At 45.4% G+C, this 25,651-nt stretch overlaps 1 protein-coding gene across 4 annotated transcripts in view; it reads right to left on the reverse strand.

The window, feature by feature from the left end:
- Positions 1–25,651, reverse strand: part of TBC1D14 (TBC1 domain family member 14) — a 94,417-nt gene that overhangs the window by 54,360 nt on the left and 14,406 nt on the right. For 3 of the 4 annotated variants that reach the window (XM_044296067.1, XM_044296076.1, XM_044296082.1), the window contains one exon: positions 23,946–24,660. In XM_044296067.1, the coding sequence (XP_044152002.1) occupies positions 23,946–24,660 (715 nt within the window). Of the gene's footprint in view, positions 1–3,240; positions 3,493–23,945; positions 24,661–25,651 lie in introns of those variants that run through there. The other variant, XM_044296092.1, reaches the window with a different exon arrangement.

Here is a 25,651-nt window from a genome sequence, read left to right on the forward strand (position 1 = left end):
GTCAGCGTCCTGTTGGCTGGTTCTTGCCTGGAATAAATGCTCGCATAGCGGCAAGTGGCAACAAGACGTCGCAAGAGGACAGATTATGGGGATTCCCCTTAGTTCAGGGGTGCTTAACCTGCGGCCCTCGAACCGTGGCAAAACTACAACTACCAGCATGCCCTAATAGCTGTAGGCTGTCCAGGCATGCTGGGAGTTGTAGGTTCGCAACAGCTGGAGGGCCGCAGGTTGGGCATCCCTGCCTTAGTGCATATCAGATCCGGCGGGACAGTCCCAGATTTCCTTGGCTGTCCCGTGGTCCCAGAACGGCTGAGGTATGTCCCACTCAGCGTCCACAGGATGCAGAGACCGTTGCCTGTAATGGTGAAGCAGGGAGGCATCCACTCCCCACTTCACCATTCAGCTCAGCTGCCTGCGCTCCACAGCAGCAGGATGGGGCCAGACATCCTACTGATGGGCTGTATAAGAGAAGGGGTGCAGACCCCACACAGCCCGGCAGAGCGATGTGTGGCCGTATCCTGCCTGCTGCTTGTTAGGGAGAGCGGGTGAGCTGTGATGATCAGCGGAGGAACTAGGTGAGTATTTACAGTTTTTTCTTTCTTTCTGTGAAGGGGGCACATATCTGGGCATAACTACTATGAGGGGGTACATGTGACCTCTAGAAACATGGCCAGCCTCTGTGCCTAGAAGTCGTCTCAGCCGCCTAATGCACTTATAGTAATGGCCTGGGCAGTTCTTATGGCACTGACTGGTGGAGATGCTGTATGCTGTCCATCTGTATGAATTACAGTCTACTTGTACAAGGGGTGCAGGACTGGGGGCCCACCCTTACTCAGGGGCTCACCAAGGGGACTCCATGTTCCCCTGTGGGCCAGTCTGAGCCCGATTTATACCTTAGTACATCTACTCTGCCAACATTAATTGTGTGCCCCGGGGTCTGTGAGCACATGGGGTAAAAGTCTAATCCGTAAAACTACTGAACTGTGTCACCTTTCCAGCGCAGGCAGAAATGAAGTTTGCCCCTTCGACGCGCGTGAAATATTTATGTAATCAGGTCGATTAATGATTTATTACGGGAGCAGGCAGAGCGCAGCACGGGAACTACTGACAACAACAGCGCACATGGTTACCCATCGCAAACTAACTTATTTTTATGGCAGATTGATGACTTTTCACTGCCTGGCCCTGTGAATCAAAGTGGAGAGGACGCGGCAGTTGCAGAAAGAGAAGAGCTTCTAGGTGTAATGGCAACGCCCCCGTTGCTCCCAGAGGCTCATTTGCATAATAAAAAATTCTCTGCAATGGGGGCACATATGAACATGGGACCAACACAGATGCCTTCAGCTGCCAAGTGCACATGTAACAGGTCAGCCAGTGTCATAGGTGCAAATCTGCTGAGAGATGTCCTTTAACCAGTCTGCACATTGAGACCTAGTTCACACATTGCAGATGCACCACAATACTTGTGATGTGGCTGAAAACGAGCAGAGATGTAGATCGACATGTTTTCTAACTGATGAAGCTAGAAGCATTTTCACCACTAATGGTCGTGTGGGACCTGCACCCATCAGCCTTTTTTGGCATATCCTGAAAGAAGCCATAGATGCCCAGCTGGGAATAACCCTTTAAAAGAGACAGTACTTAAAGGGGTTGTCTCACTTCAGTAAATGGCATTTATCATGTAGAGAAAGTTAATACAAGGCACTTACTAATGTATTGTGATTGTTCACATCACGTAAGGCTAGGTCTACGCGACGACATTTGTCGCGCAACATTTTGTTGCACTAATGTCGAGCGACAATTTTTATAATGGCAGTCTATGGTGTCGCACTGCAACATGCAACATGCTGCGACTGCGACGCAACAGTAGCAGAAAATCCATTCGAGATGGATTTTTCTGCGACTGTTGCGTCGCAGTCGCAGCATGTCACATATCGCAGTGCGACACCATAGACTGCCATTATAAAAATTGTCGTGCGACATTAGTGCAACAAAATGTTGCGCGACAAATTTCGTCGTGTAGACCTAGCCTTATACACTGCTCATTTCCATGCTTACGACCACCCTGAAATCCAACAGCGGTGGTCGTGCTTGCACACTACAGGAAAAAAGGCCGGCCTCTCTGGTGGCCGGGACTGTGGGAGCCTGCATCGGCACTCACTGGAGCGCAGCAGCCTCTTCAATCAGCTGATCAACGGGCGTGCCAGGAGTGGTACCCCTACAATCAGATATTGATGGCCTATCCTGAGAGGTCATCAATATAGGAGTCTCTGAAAACTGCTTTAAAAGGAACACTCCTGTTAAACTGATATACACTGTATTGTGCCTAGTGCTGAGTCGGGGGGGGGGGGGGCACAAGAGAATCCTGTGTCATGCTCCGCCCCCTCAGATCCTGCGCTAGACCTCATACAGTGCACACATTTACCTGGTGTGTTCTTTTAGCATAAAACATAAGCCATCTTGACACGGCTATTGGCAGGAGGACCAACAGTCAGTGCTCAATATTTTCACTACAACCTTCTATCTAGCGAGAGCCCCTTTAAAAAGTCACATAATCTAAATCACAGGGCAAGGCTGGCATCAAGTCAGAATAAACTTAATCACGTCAATGCTTCCTTTCCCTGCCCCGTCTCATACATGGTGAAATTAAATTCCTATACATTCAGATGCAACCTATATAAAAGCAATGCCCTTTATAGCAGCAACTTGAACTTGTGCGACTTCTCCCCCAGCTCGCCCCCTTACAGAAGGGCCAAGGCTTTAACCGGGAGTAAACCTTGCCAGTGATTACTGCTGACAGGTTTGAACTTCTGTTGGAGGAGAAGTGAACTTCCCCACATAGGATTGTGCAAGCTCAGGCGGATCATGATGTGAGAGTTTCAGACGAGAGCGATAAAGGAAAAAAGCACACAAAGAACACAATACTACAAAAACCTGCAAAAAAGTGCTACAGCTGACTTGTTACAAACATGCCAAGACATCCATAGGATCAGCTGTAAAGACACACGTGTAAAATAGATGTGTTTTTATTTTTTTTTACATAAAGATTGGAAAATGGAAGCTAAAAACTGACATTACATTTCATGTTCATAACTAAAGACCTTCAGATGTTCTAATCAATTAATTTCTAAAAAGTTACAAAGAGTTAGCAAAATGAAATTATTGAAGATAAAAAAAAAAAAAATCAAAATCAAAAACATTTTGCAAAATTATTTTTTTCCTTTTCATTTTGAAACTCACCTGTCAACTAGGAGCAGTAGAGGAGGAGCAGCCATGGTGGAGCAAACTCCACCAGATGTCGGGTTCTTGAGAGTCGGGGCGAGACTACTTCTCGTGGGTCGGCATGGCCAAGTTTTTAGCAAAGTAATAATCCCTTTGGTAGTAACATTTTAAATGTGATTTGCTTTGCTGCCAGGAGGCTCCAGCGGGGGTGTAGGGGCGAGCGAGGGAGCAGCTGCTCTTCAGTCCCAGTTGCTGTGTCAACAGGGAAGGGCACGGAGCTGACAATAGTCATGGGGGGACGGGCCGAGCACTTTACACACCCACACATACCTGGTTCTGCAACTGCTCAGGTTACATTCTCAGCAGCTCCACTGTGTATTTATAGAGGGCAGAGGTAAAAAGGACAGCGGACAATCACCGAGAGGGACCCCTTCCTCTACTCCTCTTATTCTGCTGCAATCTCACTGGGTGGGACTAGCTGCAAATTGTATACTAATCCCTGTCTGACTTAGTAAATACTTGCATCCCCCGTGTAATAATTGTGGAGCATCGAATCTTATGACTATAGGTAGTACCATTCCCCTATTATTCCTACTAGTAGTTTATGAATGAATGGCCAGCAGTCTGCAACAAAAGGTCCAGCTGGGTGTTACCACGAGGTAGGGGTGTCCCTACACAGAGCGACACTAGCAGCACTGATTGGATTGTGTCAGAGACTGTGCAGGGAACCCCCTTGACACCCAGTTGGACCTCCATAGGAAACTTCATTCATAAACTTCTAGTAGGAATAATAGAGGAATGGTACAACAAAGTGTCTTAAAAGGGGCTATCCACTTTTTTTTATTTTTTTTTTTTTTTTTTAATAAACTTTATTTTATTTATAATACAAAGAATAAATATCAATATAGCCTTAATAGTGTTATAAATCCTAAAGTCCGTAAATTTCTAATTTGTAAGCATAATTAGTACCGATTGCATACAAATAACCATACTTATGGAAATAAAACAAATCAAATGGAGATCTCGCTTGCTAAGAGGGGAGCGGGACTCGCAGCCACACAAAGCATCTAACTTAGCATGTTAATATCCAGAAAAAGGCAAAGGTCGGGGACCCACGGTCCGGGCAGCCACCGGGGAGCGAGCACGCGCCCCGCGCGTCCTTTCCCGAATATGGGTAGAGAGAGCGGCGGGATTAACGATCTTAAATCCATTCACCTGATACTCACATTGACCATACATAGCGGGCTTATAGCGATCTTTAATCGCAGACATTTCTTAAAGCAACCTGGGGGGGTCCAGCAGTCTTCTGTCACAGTGGAGAAAAAAAGAAACAGAAAGCCACAGCATATTTTACTGCCTCTTCCCCATATATAGTTAAGATTGAAAATTTGTGCCCAGCTCATCCATACCTCACTTACAGTCACACCGGTATCTCAGGTGCGAGGGGGCTCAAACAAGTATCACTCACCGGCATTTAGAGAAAATGTGGGCAGAAACACCACCAAAAACCGGCTCTGTCCCCTAATTGCACCCATACCACATATATCGTATCGCTGCCTACAGTCCAACCATATATCGAAAAGAAAGAGCCGCATTTCAGGGCGCACCCGGTCGGAATAAAAACCCGATAGTCCCAAACCCCGGGTCCCCGCCCATAAACGCGGAGTGCCTTGTTTTAACAAGAACTTTATCCCTTATACAGTGCCTGAGAGTCCCGCCGTCCTCCAGCGTTCTAGAGATGCTCCAATATTCAGATGCGATTTCACATCCTTTCCCAATTGCACTACATAAAGAAAAACCGGACTAATAAGATCATTCCCACCCCCCCACCCCCCCAACTTGCAGGAAAGGGAAAAAAAAAAAAAAAAAAAAAAAAAAAAAAAAACAATTCCAAATTAATTATTTACCCGTGCCCCAATCTTCCCACAATTTACACCACTTTAGATAGGATCCTCTTTGTTTATACAAAATCCTCTCATAAATCTTCACTTTCTCGACCAGGGCCAACCAGTTGCTGCAATCTGGAGCAGAGGAGCAAAACCATAGTCTAGAGACCAAAAGCCTGGCCAAGAATATAACCTTAATCAGTAGTTGGCGTTTTATGGGCTGGTAATCAACCTCCGATAGGTCTCCCAGGACCCATATCCTGGGGGACAAAGGAACAACAATGTTAAGTTTACGAGCCAAGGTATTTTGGACCGATCTCCAATAGCTACCCACTATCGGGCAGTCCCAAAACAAATGTAGATGGTCTGCCTCGGAGTCGCCACAGCGTGGGCAGTCAGAGGAGACTCTGAGTCCTCTCCTATATAACCACATGGGTTTTTTTTATTTTTTAATGGTCTATCCCCTCAGTGATGATGTTGAAAACAATCCTACCGGGCCAGCGATGCGTTCCCTGTGCTTAGGTTGAGTCATGTGATCCTAGCCCAGTTACAACCCAGTGTAAGTGGGTTGCGCCTGCACTGTCGCACTGCACAGGCGCAACACCTATGTACGTCGGGTTGTAACCGAGCTAGGATCAAGTGCTGAATGTACGGCTCGTGCTTCAAGAAGTGCCCACAACCTAATTACAATGGGAAGCGCAGTGCTGGCCAAGTAAGAATGTGTTCAACATAATCTCTGAATCACATGGTAGAGTAGGAGAGTTCCTCTATTATTCCTACTTGAAGTTTATGAATGAATTGTCAGAAGTTTGCTGTAAAGGTCCAACTGGGTGTCACCAGTTTTGTCTCTGCACAGTCTGACACTATCCAATCAGGGCTGCCAGTATCTATGAAGGGACATCCCCCCCAACATAATTTAACCCAGCTGAACCTTTATTGCAGACTGCTGGCAATTCATTCATAAAATTACTAGTAGGAATAATAGAGGAATGAAACAACAAGATGCTCCAGGATTGTTATTACATGGGGGGAATGAAAGTAGTTGTTAAAGCAGACATGTCAGAAGAGGGGAAAGGACAGATATAAAAGTCACTGACAGGTGCTTAAAGGGATTATCCACAGGATATGCTATAAATGTCCGCCAGGTGTGGATCCCACCTCTGGCCTCCATCTCATGGCCGCTATTCACGGTGAGGTGTCCACATAGGTGCAGCCCTCTCCATTCACTTCTATGGGACTTCTGACAGCATGCTCACTCCCATAGAAGTTAATGGTGAGGGCTGTGGACTCATGGTCACTTCTGGATTCTCAGCGGCCACAAGACGAGGTCAAGGAACCCCTGGTGACATGCCAGAAATGTCTCAGATGGGAATAATCATTTAATCCTCAGCAATGGAAATATCCAACACTGGGATCTCATGGGTACACTGGGCAATCATAGCAGAAACCCAAAGAAACCCAAAAAAAGAAAATCAAAAAGATACTGAGAGAAGAGTCCTGGACCAGTTCGGCTCGAGCATCGCTATGCTCGGCACATCGCGGTATTCGGCCAAATATCGCGTGTGCTCGAGCGCGATGCTCGAGTCAGTGTAATTAAATATAATTTAGCCTCTATTTCTGAAAAGTTTCTGTCTGGATTTGAACTCACAGCCTTCTGCATTACAGCCAAGAATGTTAACCACTACACTAGAGCGCTGCATGGCCAGTTACAAAAAAAAATAATTATATTATATTCATATATATAAAATCATTTTTTACACTCAATAAAACCACTCTGAGATATGGGACAGGTATATTGCGGACAAACAGGTGATAGAATCCCTTTAAATACACTGGGGTGTCCCCAAGCACTGACTCCATATGTGGGCATCGCTATATATGAAGTCAGAGCAGGGACTCCTAAGCCGAACTAGAGTCCCGACACCCTCCCCTCTTCAGAGCAGGGGGTGCCTGGATTAATGCTCGGGTTCTCCCATTGACTTCCATTGTGCTCGGGTGCTCTGTAGAGGGAAGTGTTCTACTAGAGCACCAGAGCACACGAGCACTTTGGGGCTCGACCAACACTAATCAATGGCTGTGCATGCGCTCGATGTGCAGCGAGGTGTGCTCTCTACCTAACCTGTGAAATGCACATTATAACACCAAACCAGGTGACCGGTTCCCTTAATGAGGACCTGTCACCACTCCTGACATGTCTGTTTTAATAGCTTCATGCATTTCCCATGTAATAATTCTGAAGCATCTACTCTTATGGCTCCATGTTGTGCTATTCCTTTATTATTCATTCAAGAAGTTATGAATGAATTGCTAGCAGTCTGCGGCAAGGGTACAGAGGGGAGGTAACCAGTTGGGGGTGTGTCCCTGCACAGACTCACTCTATCCAATCAGTGCTGACATTTTCGGATTGTGCAGGTACACGCCCCCAACTGGTTACCTCCCCTCTGTCCCCTTACTGCAGACTGCTAGCAATTCATTCATAACTTCTAGTAGAAATAATAGAGGAATGGTACAACATAGAGACATAAGAATAGATGTTCCAGAATTGTTATTACATGGGGAATGCATGAAGCTATTAAAACAGACATGTCAGGAGCGGTGAAAGGTACTGTTCACTGAAAAATATTTTTCATTATTTAGATGCAGGTTTTCCAGGTAAAGAGGTACATGGGTACACCAAATTGGATACATTTCTACTGTTAGTAGTGTAACCAGACATCCCTTTAAAAGCAGATTTTTACCCATGAAACTGTCTGACCTGTGGCATGCGCGTTTGGCAGCTGAAGGCATCTGAACTGCACATACAGCTGAAGCCAGCAGAGGGATCGCAGACCGCACGGGCGATCAAGTGACATCTTGCTGCGCCTGCATGAGATTACAGCGCAGGGTCTGGCATGACGTCAGAGGAGCTGGGAGGGGACTTCAGGATGAGGAGAGGTGCAGCTGGGCTCCACTAACCGCTAGGACAGCCCCGTGGGCTCTTTTCACAAGTAATTAGCATAAATAAAAAGTTTTTTAGCCACCTCAGCTCCCCTAGCTTAAACCCCCTTAATGACCAGACCACTTTTTACAATTCTGCACTGCACTACTTTCACCGTTTATTGCTCGGTCATGCAACTTACCACCCAAATGAATTTTACCTCCTTTTCTTCTAACTAATAGAGCTTTCATTTGGTGGTATTTCATTGCTGCTGACATTTTTACTTTTTTGTTATTTTGTTATTAATCAAAATTTTTGCAAAAAAAATTTAATTTTTCACTTTCAGTTGTAAAATTTTTCAAATAAAACTACATTTCTATATAAATTTTTCTCTAAATTTATTGTTCTACATGTCTTTGATTTTAAAAAAAATGCAATAAGTTTATATTTATTGGTTTGCGCAAAAGTTATAGCGTTTACAAACTATGGTACAAAAATTTGAATTTCTGCATTTTGAAGCAGCTCTGACTTTGAGCACCTGTCATGTTTCCTGAGGTGCTACAATGCCCAGACAGTAGAAACACCCCACAAATGGCATCATTTCGGAAAGTAGACACCCTAAGGTAGTCGCTGATGGGCATAGTGAGTTCATAGAAGTTTTTATTTTTTGTCACAAGTTAGCCGAAAATGATGATTTTTTTTTTCTTACAAAGTCTCATATTCCACTAACTTGTGACAAAAAATAAACTTCCATGAACTCACTATGCCCATCACGGAATACCTTGGGGTGTCTTCTTTCCAAAATGGGGTCATTTTAGGGGACCTGAAGCATGAGAAGTAGTTTGGCATCCAAATGCGTAAAAAATGCCCTGTGAAATCCTAAAGGTGCTCTTTAGAATTTGGGCCCCTTTGGGCACCTAGACTGCAAAAAAGTGTCACACATGTGGTATCCCAGTACTCAGAAGAAGTAGGGCAATGTGTTTTGGGGTGTATTTTTACATATACCCATACTGGGTGAGAGAAATCTCTCTAAAAGTCAACTTTTCCCATTTTTTTTTACACAAAGTTGTCATTTTAGAGAGATATTTCTCTCACCCAGCATGGGTATATGTAAAATGACACACCAAAACACATTCCCCAACTTCTCCCGAGTACGGCGATACCACATGTGTGACACTTTTTTGCAGCCTAGGTGCGCAAAGGGGCCCAAATTCCTTTTAGGAGGGCATTTTTAGACATTTGGATTCCAGACTTCTTCTCACGCTTTAGGGCCCCTAAAATGCAAGTGCAGTATAAAAATACCCCACATGTGCCCCATTTTGGAAAGAAGACACCCCAAGGTATTCCGTGAGGGGCATGGCGAGTTCATAGAAGTTTTTTTTTTTGGCACAAGTTAGCAGAAAGAGATTTTTTTGTTTTTTTCTCACAAAGTCTCCCTTTCCGCTAACTTGTGACAAAAAGTTAAATCTTTCATGGACTCAATATGCCCCTCAGCGAATACCTTGGGGTGTCTTTCCGAAATGGGGTCACTTGTGGGGTATTTATACTGCCCTGGCATTTTAGGGGCCCTAAAGCGTGAGAAGAAGTCTGGAATAAAAATATCTAAAAAATAAAATTACGCATTTGGATTCAGTGAGGGGTATGGCGAGTTCATGTGAGATTTAATTTTTTGTCACAAGTTAGTGGAATATGAGACTTTGTAAGGAAAAAAAATAAATAAAAAAATTTCCGCTAACTTGTGCCAAAAAAAAAAAAAAAAAATCTTCTATGAACTCGCCATGCCCCTCAAAAGTGATCTTTTTATAGCGCCGCAGCGATTTTACGGTGTTTTTGTAGTGATCAGAAAAAAAATAATATTCTGTCACTGCGGTGGGGCGGACTGAATGCAAGTGTGCGCACAAAATCAGGCCTGATCGGGCAAACACTGCATTATTTGTAGAGCCTATAGAACATGTCCTATTCTTGACAAGAGAAGGCATTTTCTATATAGTTCTGGCAATGTGCGGATCCGCAAAATGCGGAAAGCACATTGCCGGTGTCCGTGTTTTGCGGATCCGCGGTGTCCGTGTTTTGCAGATCTGCGGATCCGTAAAAACACATACGGACGTCTGAATGGAGCCTTGCAGAACCAAAAATACCACAGCGCAGCACAAAATACTGCCCCAAAAAGAACCAAATACCACAGCGCATTACAATATACCGCCCCAGCAGAACCAAATACCACAGTGCAGCACAAAATACTGCTGCCTCTGCCGCAGCATTCAACTCTACTACATGTAGAAGGGGACATAAGGCCACAGGTGCTCCAGGCATTAATTAACGTTGAGAACATCAGATAATTATGTACCCGACCGGCGGCCGTAAAGAGGGCTTAGGTGGCCCCCTGGGAAAGGTCTCTCTAGGGCATACAATAACACTACTGATTAATCTCCATTCTGCAGAGTTTTACAAGGGAAGGGAAGGGAAGGGAAGGGGGGGGGGTGGATTTTCTTACAGAGCATGACCACTACTTTATTATATATAATCTACCTAAAAATTAAAAAGGGAATGTTTGTGAGGTTCTAAAAACTGGCAAAGGGCAGGAACTTGTATAACAAATAAAAAAATACTCACCCACTAAATGCCCCATCGCTCATGCCATCGCTTCATGTGCCATTCATGCACTGATCAGCCTGTATTATGCTCCAGAGCTGCATTCACAATTCTGCCAGTTGTTATTGGAAACAAACAAACTTGCTGTCAAAAACGCACCCCTCGTGGGAAATTATGGAGATTTGCCCGTCTCTGAGCTATGGTAAAGATACCAGCCCATCGTGAACACAAGAAGAGATCAACAATAAAACAAACACAACGTTGACAACAGTAACGGGGCTGCCAGGGGTGACACCGACAGACCATATGCCTTTGCCAGTATACACACACAGGGATAGGGCAGCAAACTGCCCATCTGACGCTCTTAAAGGGACAGGATACCAATTACTTAGCCAGTGGATGTCACTAATATAATGGGACACAAGGTTAACTTTTAAAGGGCTTCTGTCAGCCCACTAAAGTGATATTTTTTTTTTGGGCTGGTGAAATTAGTTATATTGCGATATATCACAATATAATTGTGTCACTTACTTTGATCCAGCAGTTTCTTCAAAAAACGAAGTTTTATCATATGTAAATTCGGTCTCTAACAGCAAGTAGGGCGGCTACTTGCTGCTAGCTGCTGCAGAAATCCGCCCTCTCGTCGTGTTGATTGACAGGGCCAGCCGGGATCTCCTCCTCCGGCCAGCCCTGTCGGCATTTCAAAAATCGCGCGCCTCTGTGGATTCGGCGCAGGCGCTCTGAGATGAGGAGGCTCGTCTCCTTAGCACTCCCTCAGTGCGCCTGCGCCGATGACGTCTTCTATTTCGGTGATGTCATCGGCGCAGGCGCACTGAGGGAGTTCTGAGGAGACGAGCCTCCTCATCTCAGAGCGCCTGCGCCGAATCCACAGAGGCGCGCGATTTTTGAAATGCCGACAGGGCTGGCCGGAGGAGGAGATCCCGGCTGGCCCTGTCAATCAACACGACGAGAGGGCGGATTTCTGCAGCAGCTACCAGCAAGTAGCCGCCCTACTTGCTGGTAGAGACCGAATTTACATATGATAAAACTTCGTTTTTTGAAGAAACTGCTGGATCAAAGTAAGTGACACAATTATATTGTGATATATCGCAATATACAGTCATGTGAAAAAATTAGGACACCCTTTGAAAGCATGTGGTTTTTTGTAACATTTTTAATAAAAGGTTATTTCATCTCCGTTTCAACAATACAGAGAGATTAAAGTAATCCAACTAAACAAAGAAAACTGAAGAAAAGTCTTTTCAAGATCTTCTGTAAATGTCATTCTACAAAAATGCCTATTCTAACTGAGGAAAAAGATAGGACACCCTCACATGTATTCCCTCTTAAATTGGCTCAGATCTCACACAGGTATATCACACCAGGTGCACATAATTAGTAGATCGTTACTCTGCATGTTGAATGAGGCTTGCCCTATTTAAACCTCAGACATTTAGTTTGGTGTGCTCCTGACTGTTGAAGTGAGAGTGAGCACCATGGTGAGAGCAAAAGAGCTGTCAGAGGACTTCAGAAAAAAGATTGTAGCAGCCTATGAGTCTGGGAAGGGATTTAAAAAGATCTCAAAAGATTTTGAAATCAGCCATTCCACTGTCCGGAAGATAGTCTACAAGTGGAGGGCTTTCAAAACAACTGCCAACATGCCCAGGACTGGTCGCCCCAGCAAGTTCACCCCAAGAGCAGACCGCAAGATGCTAAAAGAGGTCTCCAAAAACCCTAAAGTGTCATCTCGAGAACTACAGCAGGCTCTGGCTACTGTTGATGTAGAAGTACATGCCTCTACAATCAGAAAGAGACTGTACAAGTTTAACTTGCATGGGAGGTGTGCAAGGAGGAAACCTTTGCTTTCCAAGAGAAACATCGAGGCCAGACTGACATTTGCCAGAGATAAAGTTGACAAAGACCAGGACTTCTGGAATAATGTTCTTTGGACAGATGAGTCCAAAATTGAATTATTTGGACACAACAGCAGAGGACATGTTTGGCGTAAACCAAACACAGCATTCCAAGAAAAGAACCTCATACCAACTGTGAAGCATGGAGGTGGAAGTGTCATGGTTTGGGGCTGCTTTGCTGCAGCAGGACCTGGTCAGCTCACCATCATAGAATCCACGATGAATTCTACTGTGTATCAGAAGGTGCTTGAAGAACATGTGAGACCATCAGTTAGAAAATTAAAGCTGAAGCGGAACTGGACCATGCAACATGACAATGACCCAAAACATACTAGTAAATCAACCAAAGATTGGCTGAAAAAGAAGAAATGGAGAGTCCTGGAATGGCCAAGTCAAAGTCCAGATTTGAATCCCATTGAGATGCTGTGGGGTGACTTGAAAAGGGCTGTACGTGCAAGAAACCCCTCAAACATCTCACAGCTGAAAAAGTTCTGCATTGAGGAGTGGGGTAAAATTTCCTCAGACCGATGTCGAAGACTGGTAGATGGCTACAAGAACCGTCTCACTGCAGTTATTTCAGCCAAAGGAGGTAACACTCGCTATTAGGGGCAAGGGTGTCCTATCTTTTTCCTCAGTTAGAATAGGCATTTTTGTAGAATGACATTTACAGAAGATCTTGAAAAGACTTTTCTTCAGTTTTCTTTGTTTAGTTGGATTACTTTAATCTCTCTGTATTGTTGAAACGGAGATGAAATAACCTTTTATTAAAAATGTTACAAAAAACCACATGCTTTCAAAGGGTGTCCTAATTTTTTCACATGACTGTAACTAATTTCACCAGCCCAAAAAAAAAAAAATCACTTTAGTGGGGTGACAGAAGCCCTTTAAACATTATTTCACACTGCAGTTTTTCTTTACACCGGTTTTGACGAATCTCTCCCACAGTTACACATGTAATGCAACAAAGCATGCCCACTATTACAAAAGATTTGTGGTCATCCCTCCAGAGAACAAGCCAAAGAACAGAAGGTCTCTGCTGCTGGTGGCGGCCATAGGCAGAGAAGACGTGGTGGGAAGTTAGTAACCCCGAGTCACACAGTATGGACCGATAGGTGACAGAACCCACCCGCCATGTTCTAAATTTCAATCACAGGGGTTACAAAAATTTCCATTCCAGCCTGAACAGCTCCATATAACGGATCTTTTTTTCCATGATGTGACCTACGAAGGAGCATCCCATTGAAATTCATACAAAGAAGCTTCCATATGCCCCATCAGGAGGTACAGCATGTCCCTGGACTGCTGCTGGCAGCCATACTGTCCACATTATCACCGCAGTAATACACCCACGTGTGGGTAAACCTGTGTATAAAAAGACATTTCCATCAGGGTTTCCGGTCTAACCAGCTGTCTGACCAGCTATCGTTTACCCGTGCCAGTCTACAATCTACAAAGTAAATAAGAATTTGCAATGAGATATATGGATAATTAGAGGAGGCCTTGCCAAAACTCAGAGGCTTTTTAAATGAATGTGTACTTATGGGAAACCTCAGCTTCTCACACTGCTGCCACTTATAAATTATCAGCTGCACTGGTGCACTCTTGTGGACACTGAAGGGTATGACATGTCCACATTAGATCACAGCATGGAGATCTGCGTAACAGGGAACGTGCATGTGTCATTTTTTTTTAACCTTTATTATGGATGAACCTGTAGTATTAAGTACTGTAGTCACACTACTACAAAAGGGCTAATGATACTGCTACTACTGTAATAGGTGTGACTAAGATAGGAGGAGGGTAGAAGCAGTAATACTAAATGAGTAGGTGTAGTAGTAGGACCAGTTATTGCACTACCATATTCTCTAAAACTCCATTCACACAACTGTATTTTTGTTGCAGATCGGATGCGGATCCATTCATTTCAATGGGGGCAACAAAAGATGAGGATAGCACACCGCATCTGTATGTGCTTTCTGCGGCCCTGCAAAAAAAGATAGAACATGTCCAATTCTTGTCCGTTTTGCAGACAAGAATAGGTATTTTCAACACCGTGCGGGACCTGAGAAAGGGGAAAATGCGGGATGCACAAGGCTGGTGTACATTTTTGTTGCAGATCTGCGGTTTACGGTCCGCAAAGCAGACACAGTCACGTGAATGTACCCTAAACCTGATGGCATGCTGGGTGAGCAGCGAGACAATACTGATGACCTATCCTCAGAACGCACTAAGGAAAAGCGGTTTATTCGTGTCTTGACTATGTAATACACTGTGCTAAACCCTCATTTTACGTTGTGAAATATACTAATTTTTCTGTGTGAACATAGCCTAAAGGTGAATTTACACTGCAGATTTTTTTTACATTGTGTGGATGATATTTCTTGATGTCTCATCTACTTTCCTGGTTTAAAAAAAAAACACAATGTGTATTTGCTGCACGCAACTTCACAGCGGCAAATCCGGCTTCCTCTACATAGTTTTTGTGACTTTTTTAGGCCAATTTCACACAAGCATATTTAGGCCTCATGCACACGGCCGTTGTTTCGGTCCGCATCCGAGCCGCAGTTTTTGCGGACAAGAATAGGCAGTTATATTAATGGCTGTCCGTGCCGTTTCGCAAATTGCGGAATGCACGCGGATGCCATCCGTGTTTTGCAGATCCGCAATTTGTGGACCGCAAAACACACAACGGTCGTGTGCATGAGGCCTTAGTCTGTGAAATCAGCTCCATGTGACAACGGTATTTCCCATACTGAATGCTGCTCCTGTGACACAAGCTCACGGCATGCTGTGGGTTCCGGTCCAACCTCAGCTGTAGGGAATTGTACTCCTATAATGCTGTCAGTACAATTCAGTACAGCCACAGTCAGGCCGGAACCCACAGCATTGCAAGTCGTCATAATGCCATGAGTTCGTGTCACAGGAGCAGCGTTCAGATGGGGGAACTACTACATAGCACGTTTCACCGGCGGAATACACTCATGTGAAATTGGAGAGACTCCGCGCTCTCTTCAGCTGCTGCGTCCTCTACACTTTGATTGACAGGGCCAAGCATGATGACCTTTTCACTGCCTGGCTCTGTCAAAGTAGAGAGGGCACAGCAGTTGCAGAGAGAGCAGAGCCTCTAGGTGTAACAGTAACACCCCCGTTGCTCCTAGAGGCTCATTTGCATATATTAAAACATTATTTTTCTCAGCAATGCGGACACATATGAACATGGGACCAACACAGATGTCTTCAGCTGCCAAGTGCACATGTAACAGGTCAGCCAGTGTCATAGGTACAAAACTGCTGACAGATGCCCTTTAAAAAAAGGAAGGTTTCACAAAAAATAAAAAATATACACACATATTGAAACATATACACATCCATTAAAACATATAATGTTTGACAAAAGGAAGGATAACCACAATATTATATACATTTCAGTATGTTTTTTCATGTATGGCTTAAAGGGGATGTCCACTTTTTACTATTGATGACCTATCCTACCGCGCAGGGGTCCTGGGTTCGAATCCGACAGAGGACAACATCTGCATGGAGTTTGTATATACTCCGGTTTCCTTCCACACTCCAGAGGCATACTGATAGGGAACTTAGATTGTGAGCCTCATAGGGGACAGTGTGATGCTAATGTCTGTAAAGCGCTGCAGAATATAGTAGCGCTATATCAGCGAGTATAATAAATAATAATATCAGATCGGCAGAGGTCCGACTCCTGGCACCTTTCCTCTTTTTTTTGTCCATAAACTGGTCGCACGCGCTCAATTTAAATCTTCAACTGTTGCCAGCCATATCTTCTGTTATAAGCTGTGGCAGTTACAGGAAGAGCGCTGCAGCAGAAAGGACACGCCCCTGAGCTGCCAGGCTGAAGATAACCTAGCAGAGCAGTTGGAGCAATGAATGTGGAGATCTCTGGATCCAGGTGAGGTACAGGGCTGGTTCTAGCTTTGTTAGAAAGGCATGGTCTTTTTTCCCCTCTGGTACCAGCACTCCTCTCCCCATTCGTCCCAGGAGTTTTTAATTAGCAGGAGTCTGCATAAAGGCTCGTTCACACGACCATGTGAAGGCCGTGCTGTGGACCGCAAATTGCGGTCCGCAATGCACGGGCACCTTCCGTGGAGCAGGCGCATGAATGGGTCCGCAATCCCTCCGTTATGCAAAAAGATAGGAGCATGTTCTATTTTTTTGTGGTGCAGAGGCACAGAACCCCAGAAAGCACTCCGTAGTGCTTCCATAGTGTTCCGCATCTCCGGATTTGCGGACCCATTGAAATGAATGGGTCCGCATCCATGATGCGGAATAACAACGGAACAGTGCCCGTGTATTGCGGATCCGCAAATGCGGTCCGCAATACGGGAACAGGAGACCAACGTTCATGCGCATGAGCCCTAAGAGTGTATAAATTTCTATCTCCTCTCAGTTGGAGTTCCTGAGAGTATGTGATAAGGTAAGTTTCACACCTGTTCACATGGTGCAGTGCTGCGTGGCGGCCATTGCTGCTTTGGTGCTCTGCTGGTGGGGCCCAGTGCCGGGGTGGCTTTGCCAGACAGTGGGTGGGCTGTTTGACTGCTGGGTCCCGCTGCCTGCTGGTGCCGTGCTGCGGCGCTGGTGGTCGCGGCGCAGCGCAGCACCAAATTTTGAGTAGGTTCCTATTCAAAGAGGCAACCTTATCGTGGTGAGTGGGCCTATGCTTTTTGATCAAATTGTATACTAATCCCTTATGTACAGCATGCAGCATAAGGGTAGGTATACGATAAATTGCGCTGAGAAGCGATGTTAATTATGCTTAGAAGCAGTTATTAGATAAAAGCATAGCACTCAGGATGTGCGATCCAGTTTCACGCTTCTATTTTACACGTAAAGCCATTGTCTTGTACTATATGATGTCCGATTTTCATTTTTTATTGCAATCATGACATAACCCCTTTAAGGGTATGTTCAGAGGGAGGATTTTGGGCGTGGGTTTCAGCTCAAATTTTGTGACAAAAACCTAGCCAAATCTGCAATGCAACTGCCTCCCACCATTTTCGATAGGAGGCAGTGCCGCAGTTCATTCGGCTGAGGGTTTTTGCAGTGTGGTTTTCAAGACCGCGCCAAATGTTAAGGTTCATTCTTGGCGCAGTTACCTTGTGGACCCAACTGAGCTAAACATAGAGTCTGCACTCTGCATGAAGACCCACAGCAGAAACCGCAGCAGAATCTCCCGTGAGATACATGGCGGATTTTGTCGTGGATAAAATCTTCCGTCGGAAAAGACCCTTGGTCTCAAGCGGAGACCTTCCTCTACTACCATTACAAGGTGGAAAGCACAGCTTCTTCCAGTCCGTCACCACCAGTACACATCCATACAAAAAGAGGAGCATGTAGTACAGCGTCTGTGCCGGCCACAAAGCCTCCAGTCACCTTCTTCAGGCTTCTACCTCTTCTGCCACAAGAAGGAATTCAACTTCCTGCACCAATCTTCATAGGAGAAAGTCTTTGTGGATGAAGAAATCTGTGATCCATCATTTCTGTCCTGGGAGAAAGAGTCCGACACATGGGAAGCATGCCGCACACCAAAGTCTGAGGGGCACCTCACCAGGGACAACCCCCAGAAGTTTGGAAAGTATATGGATGAGGATCAAGATTGATCAGGCAATCAAGTATTGAATATGGCCTCATACACACCACCGTAAACATCTTGCGGTCTGTGTGCCATCTACATTTTCTTTCCTGACCCATTGTTTTGAATGGGTCCGTGGTCTGCATTTTGCGGGAATAGTTATTCAATTTGCAGAACGGACATAGGGGTGCGGAAAGCACACGGATGCTATCTAAAAATATAGACTATGTTCTCTACTTGGCTGCAAAATGCAGACTAAGGACCCAGTGATGTCAGTAGGTCCACAAAAAAAAAACAGATGCAACACGGACCACATCCACGTTTTGCGGATCCGCAGTTTCTGGACTGCAAAAGACTTAGTCGTGTGCACGAGGCCCTATTCAAATAGCATGCTCAAAATCCTCTATTTAGGAAAACCAGTGACACGGAGAACTCAAAAAATGTCCCCCAGTGGTCCACAATCGTGAAAACCCGACCCTTTACGCAACAGAAGCGTCCGGTCAGCCGTCTGCAGGCTAAAGAGCGTTCCTGCCCACAGTTTACACACTGCAATCCTTTGTGAATGATAGCCAAACATAAATTAGGGAAATTTTGCAGGCGCTGACGTATCCTAGCTACAGATGGAAGCGAGATCAGACGGAACAGAACGGTAATTATTCATGGGAGACATTGTACTAAGTAATAAGCAGTCCCTTATCAAGATCCAGAGAGAACACACAGTATAGACGGCCGCTGCTGTAATACGCAGATCAAAGACTCAGCACCTAGAGGGGGGCGCGTGTTCCCCTTGTGTCCCACAGATTTTAAAGCCGATTCACAAAATGAAAAGTTTTACAACTTTCTAATATACATTGTGTTTCGGTTCCTCGTCATTTTGAAGATATTAGTTTGCGGTCAGTGAATGAGAACACCCATTCAAAAGCAGTAAACCTGTACATACTGTGCCCAGTCCTGCTCGGTATCCGGTCTAGACCGATACATTGTAACAGAGCACCAGACATCTGTGCAGCTGCTGACCAGTGTTTGGCTCACACAGCATTGTCTACAATTGGATCCACTTCTCAGAAAACAGCACTCCAAATACAAACAAGAAACTTTCAGTTCACAGACAGCAAACAAAAGTGAGAAACTGAAAACACAAAAATGATAAGATTAAAGCGGTTGCCCAGGATTTAAAAAATTCTGCTGGCCTAGCCTCAGGATAGGCTATCAATGAAATACCGGCGGGTGTCTGACACCCCGCACCCTACACCGCAAAAAATCAGCACCGGAACTACACAGCTCCATCTATTGTGTAGTGGACAGAGCTGGTTACTGCGCCGCAGCTTACACTGAAGTTATAGGGGTATTCCCATCTGGGACATTCACAGTATATCCCACATCTGTGACCCTCTCCTATCTCCAGAATGGGACTCCCAAAATGAAAAGAGAGCAACTGCGCATGCGCTGCCAACCTACGTTCACCACTGAAAATAGCCAAGCCGGCTCGCACGGTCGCGTTCTCTAGATAGGAGCAGGTCCCAGAGGTGACACTGACGGTATATCTTGCCAATATGTCACCAATGTCCCGGATGGGCCACCCCCTTTAACGCAGTTACCGGTAATGCTAGTTAGAAGGAAACGGCTGCTTTGCTGGGGAGCGGTGTACCAGACCCCTGCCGATCTGATGACCTATCCTGAGTATAGGCTATCATTGTCTAAATCCTGGACAATACCTTTATAAAAAAAAAAAAGACATGGGAAAAAGTCCAGTAAGAAGATAGCAGCACATCTAATGAATAGTTTATGGTCTTTATCGGTGGACTACAATGTCCGCCTCCGGGAACCAAGACTAATGCGACAGATCAGGTTTGAGGCCATTTATAATTTATAGGTCTGAACCAGGTGCAAGAGAGGATGGCAGCAGCAGGACTGAATGGAAAGGTACAACGGCACCAGTGTGTAGCAGCAGGCAGGGGATTACAGACCGTAATGGGCTAGGGTCTGACCTTACTCTCAGAGTGAGGGCTCATTCACACGACCGTATGAATGGGTGTGCATTTTACCGAAGGGGTGCAAACCCATTTATTTCAAAGGGGGGGGGGGGGGGGGGTCGCAAAAGATGTGGACAGCACATTGTGTGCTGTCCGCATCCGTTGCTCTGTTCCGTGGCCCCGCAAAAAAGATAGAACATGTCCTATTCTGGTCCACAATCGCTGACAAGAATAGGCATCTCTATAATGGGCCTTCTGCTCTGTTCCGGGCAGCATCTGTGTTTTGCGGGTATACAATTCGGGGACGCAAAACACGCCGCAGTCGTGTAAATGCGCCCTCAGACTTAGAAGATTTTTCGCTTCCACTTCAGCAGCAGATTTTGCTGCAGATGTGCCGCAACGTGTGTGGATTTGCTGCACCCCTCACATGGAAAGGAGCGAAATCTGCAGTGAAAAATCCATGAAATCCACTGGTAACGTGCCACACACACTGGCATCGAGCTGTCGCCAGTAACTGACTGCATTGGTCACCCAACGGTATATCACAGAATGGCGGCTGGAGTGTCAGCCAAGACCGCCGAGGAATCAAGATGTAATGCAACTTTTAGGATACAATACTCAAAAATTTAAAAGTTGTCAGCCATGGGGATCATTACTATAACTAAAGGAGTTATGAAATCAATACTTCAAGGGAAACTACAGTACAGACCAAATAACTCATTAGGAGAATTGCCAATGTCACCCCTGATAAGACGTGCTGAGAGGGCGCAGCAAGCCTCTACTATTTCCAGAGAAAGTTGGCAGGATCAGTAGGGATTTTTGGGTATTTCTCTTCTGCAATGCACCTTAGATAGCTGCCGCATAAATGCTCTTTCTTTTGACCCTCCCAAGCACATGCATGCTCAAACGAGCATGCATGTGTGCTAAATATGGCGAGAGGAATCGGGTGCTGGCAGACACCTTTAGTGAAAATTATCTCCCACGAGAATAAAAGATCTGGCATGTTGAAGTTCAACATGACTGATCCTCCTTTGCCTGGGCATCCACCATTAGGGGAGAGTTAGGACCCTTTTACTCAGCAGCGATTTGGTCAGCGGTCATCTAATGCGTATGGCCACCTCCAGTCATAAGTAGTCACACTGGTTTATTGACTTCCAAGGTAACATGACTCAGCGTGGATGGACTTTCAGTCATACAGGTAATGAAGAGTCAATATACACCAGGACAGCAGTCAATATACACCTCCCTACCAGTAGACGCAGCAGTGTCTTCCCCCTCCCTACCAGTAGACGCAGCAGTGTCTTCCCCCTCCCTACCAGTAGACGCAGCAGTGTCTTCCCCCTCCCTACCAGTAGACGCAGCAGTGTCTTCCCCCTCCCTACCAGTAGACGCAGCAGTGTCTTCCCCCTCCCTACCAGTAGACGCAGCAGTGTCTTCCCCCTCCCTACCAGTAGACGCAGCAGTGTCTTCCCCCTCCCTACCAGTAGACGCAGCAGTGTCTTCCCCTCCCTACCAGTAGACCAGCAGTGTCTTCCTCCTCCCTACCAGTAGACGCAGCAGTGTCTTCCTCCTCCCTACCAGTAGACCAGCAGTGTCTTCCCCCCTCCCTACCAGTAGACCCAGCAGTGTCTTCCTCCTCCCTACCAGTAGACCCAGCAGGTCTTCCTCCTCCCTACCAGTAGACCCAGCAGTGTCTTCCTCCTCCCTACCAGTAGACCCAGCAGTGTCTTCCTCCTCCCTACCAGTAGACCCAGCAGTGTCTTCCTCCTCCCTACCAGTAGACCCAGCAGTGTCTTCCTCCTCCCTACCAGTAGACCCAGCAGTGTCTTCCTCCTCCCTACCAGTAGACCCAGCAGTGTCTTCCTCCTCCCTACCAGTAGACCCAGCAGTGTCTTCCTCCTCCCTACCAGTAGACACAGCAGTGCATCCACAAGTAGACAATGCAATATTCCTCCAACATTTATTAATGTTGGGACACAATTCTGTGCCTTACCTCTCCCCTTAGCAGTAACAGTAGTGTATCCCTTTGACCCAGTAGTCAGAGCAGTGTTACCTCCCCAGTAGCTGCTGCATTACCTTTCACCCAGTTTCCATCTCTCCGGAAACTATTCGAGTGACCAATGACAGAAGAGGAGTATATAGCATTGCTTCTTTAACCAGGAGCAGTTAGACCTTTTTCATCAGAAAAGATTTACTTGGATGTCATCAGCGTCAGACTGGCTCCATTTGGAAATGGGTATAAGCAATTAGCTTCCAAATGTGGAGGCCTAAAGGTTGTCAGTGACAGTTTCATACATAAAATAGTGACAGGATTTTGAAGACATTACCTCTCTCACAGTATATACAATTTCTTTCTATAAGGGCTCATGCACACAACTGTTTTTGTTTTTTGTTGTCTGCAAACTGTGGATCCGTAAAAACACGGATACCAGCCATGTGTTCTGCCTTTTGCGGAACGGAACATCCTGCACTCTATAGAACTCTCCTATCCTTGTCCGTAAAACGGACAAGAACAGGACATGTTCTATTTTTTTTGCAGGGACGGGGAGTTGACATACAGATGCGAACAGCACACGGGTGTGCTGTCCGCATCTTCTGCGGCCTCATTGAAGTGAATGGGTCCACATCCAACCTGCAAAAAATGCGGATCGGATGCGGAACACATAAATTAGTGTGCCTGAGCCCTAAGGGCAATATAAGGTGCAGAGCTGTAGAAAGGAGGGAACTCTGCAGTCTCTGTCCCAGCAGGGCTCTATATCTAAATTTTCCTAGTTTACACACGAAGACACACTCAATGCCATACAAATGCAGTCGGACAAGACAAGAATGCACAGACTCCACTGCTGCAATGTAACGGTGCTGCGTGTGTAGGCCAAGCATAACGCATTTCATGATGCTCAAAGGGGTTGAGATGGGTTTCAGGACTGGGTACAGTGCCAACTAATCAAACTAATGTGTCCCAATCACATTTCTGGTTTAGAAGAGCCGTCTTCAAGCTTGGGAAGAGTAAACCAAAAATCCTACTAGACCAGCACCGACTTCTTCAGCATTAAACTATTGAATAAAATACATACTGAGGCCGATTACATGAAAATAAGGATGGAAGACAAAGTCTAAAGCTGGACAGAAGTACAATCTACCTCTTAACTAATGGCAGGTCTGTCCAGCTGCTGGGTCCCCCAACGACCAACAGCTATTGGGGCGGGTGATGCTTGACATTACATATAGCTCAGTTCTCAGGGGGTACTGGCTCTCCTAATGGACAGCCAGCCGGTGTCCTACAGGCAATTAGCCCTTAGGTGACCATTGATTTCACTAGGCTCTCCTCCAGAAGGAAGAATACCTTCTTTAGTGCCACCTATATAGATAGCTATACTGCAAGTAAATGTCCGACCCATTAAAGAGTCATGAAATATGACTCTAGATATTAGCCAAACCAGAGCCATACATCTGTAGCTGGCTGTTTAGGTGTCCTTGCCCCTCTACAAAGTGCAGGTGTTCTGGTTGGTTGCGTGAGATACCTTTGACACAGCTCTTGGGGGATACTGGTTCATTTTTTGGATATCCTGCAAACTAGTACCCTATCTAATATGTCAAACATTGACTTAGGGGGTAGATAACTATAGGTGGCAGTAGAGAGACAATTTTCTTCCTTCTGGAGGAGAGCCTAGTGAAACTAATAGTCATCTAACTAATGCAGACCCTAGTGGTCCATCTGAGCGAGGATATACTTGCAGTGGCTCTTCACCCCAGAACAGGAACTTTTCCCCCCTACTAACTCCTAAAAAATTTGTTATTACCGGAATATCCCTTTAAGGATAATTGCATAAATCCCACCTGTTGAAGAAGTTACTGATCGGTCCCAGTATTCTGATTTTACTGTCGGCATCGACGTCCTGCGTATAGCCTTTAAGAGTTGCATCTGAATTGTCCCTTCCAGAGTTCAAAGTAACATCTGAAAAATGTGTTTCATCATTTTCCAAGTTGACAATTGCACTTGAGTTGCTGGTCACCAAGAAGTCCACAATGTCCTCATTGCTCACCGATAAAGTGGTGGAGAAGTCTGTGCTGAGGCTGGAAACACTGCAGTCAGAGATATCATCGCTTCTGTTAAGAGAAGTCGGGCTGTAGAGCTTGGCGGTGTCATAGCCGGACCTAGGAAACGTGGAGGACTTCCAGACGACATGATCACTTTCAGAGTTCCTCAGAGATGGGGTACTACTACTGGGAATACTTTTGGAGCTTTGAAAGACTCTTTTATCTCCAACAGCCCCATTCATACAGTTTGACCTGACGTTGCAATGGACCGGTTCCGGGTTGGCGATCTCAAGGGTCGGGATGCCGGAATCCAGTGAAGTGACACTGTTGCTCTCACCGATGGAAACAAAATGGCTGTGATGGAAGTCTGGAAGAGTGTGAGACTGAGAACTCTTTCGATTCCATTTGCCCAGATTGTGAATATCGTCGTCAATGGCAATGTCATGGACCTCGATAAACTCAAGGTTCTTGATGTTAGCTGATAAGTCCTTATTCATATTCGACCAAGAGGAAACTAAAATAGGGAAAACAATACAAATAATATTTAAATATATATATTGGTGTTATTAAAAGGATTTCCTGAAAAACTGGGGGGCGGACAACAACAAGAATGTAATAAAATAAAAAGAAACCTTGCTAGGCTTCTCAATCCCCTGCCATTCCAGTGCTCCCGGTGGTCTATGCTTCTGGCACAACAAGTACATACCCGACTACTCCATTTGAATGATCACTGGTCTCAGCAGTCATGAAGCCAGTGGAGTAGTCATGCAGGTAACTGCTGCAGCACCAGAAGCATAGACCACCAAGAGTCCTGGAGCATGGGAACATAGGGGAATGGAATGGGGAGTCTTATTTATTTTTGTTCTTTTTTTTTAAATATTATTAAATGATCTAAGAGCACTGTACCACAGAAGATTGCATACACATTCCAAGCATACCCGTGTGCACCTTGTGTCTGTATCCCATGTCCAGGAAAGTGTTCTGCTGGAAAAACAGCTAAGTGCCCAAAGCAAACCAGACTGAAGAGGGGAGGACTGCTTTAGCTCCTCATATCATAGGATTGTTACCAGCTAGAAATATGGGCCTGACCTTGTTTAAAAGCTGGCATTACATCCTCTATATCAGAAGATATAGCCGTTAGAAATCAAGTCAGGAGTAAATCTGTTTTTACTTTCAGCTGGGCACTCGGGACCTGTTTTTCAGCAGAATTAGGTCGAGTTCACACAAGCGTTGCGGGAAAAGGTGAGGGTGCGTTGCGGGAACATCCGCGATTTTTCCACGCAAGTGCAAAACATTGTAATGCGTTTTGCACTCGCGTCAGAAAAATCACGCGTGTTTGGTTAGGTGCTGGGTAGATTATAAGGGAAAATAATAGCATTCTGAATACAGAATGCATAGTACAATAGCGCTGAAGGGGTTAAAAAAAAAAAATAAAAATTTAACTCACCTTAATCCACTTGATCGCGCAGCTCGGCATCTCTTCCGTCATCTTTTTTGCTGTGTGC

The sequence above is a fragment of the Bufo gargarizans genome, chromosome 1 (genome assembly GCF_014858855.1).
Source record: "Bufo gargarizans isolate SCDJY-AF-19 chromosome 1, ASM1485885v1, whole genome shotgun sequence".
Taxonomy (NCBI): Eukaryota; Metazoa; Chordata; class Amphibia; order Anura; family Bufonidae; genus Bufo; species Bufo gargarizans.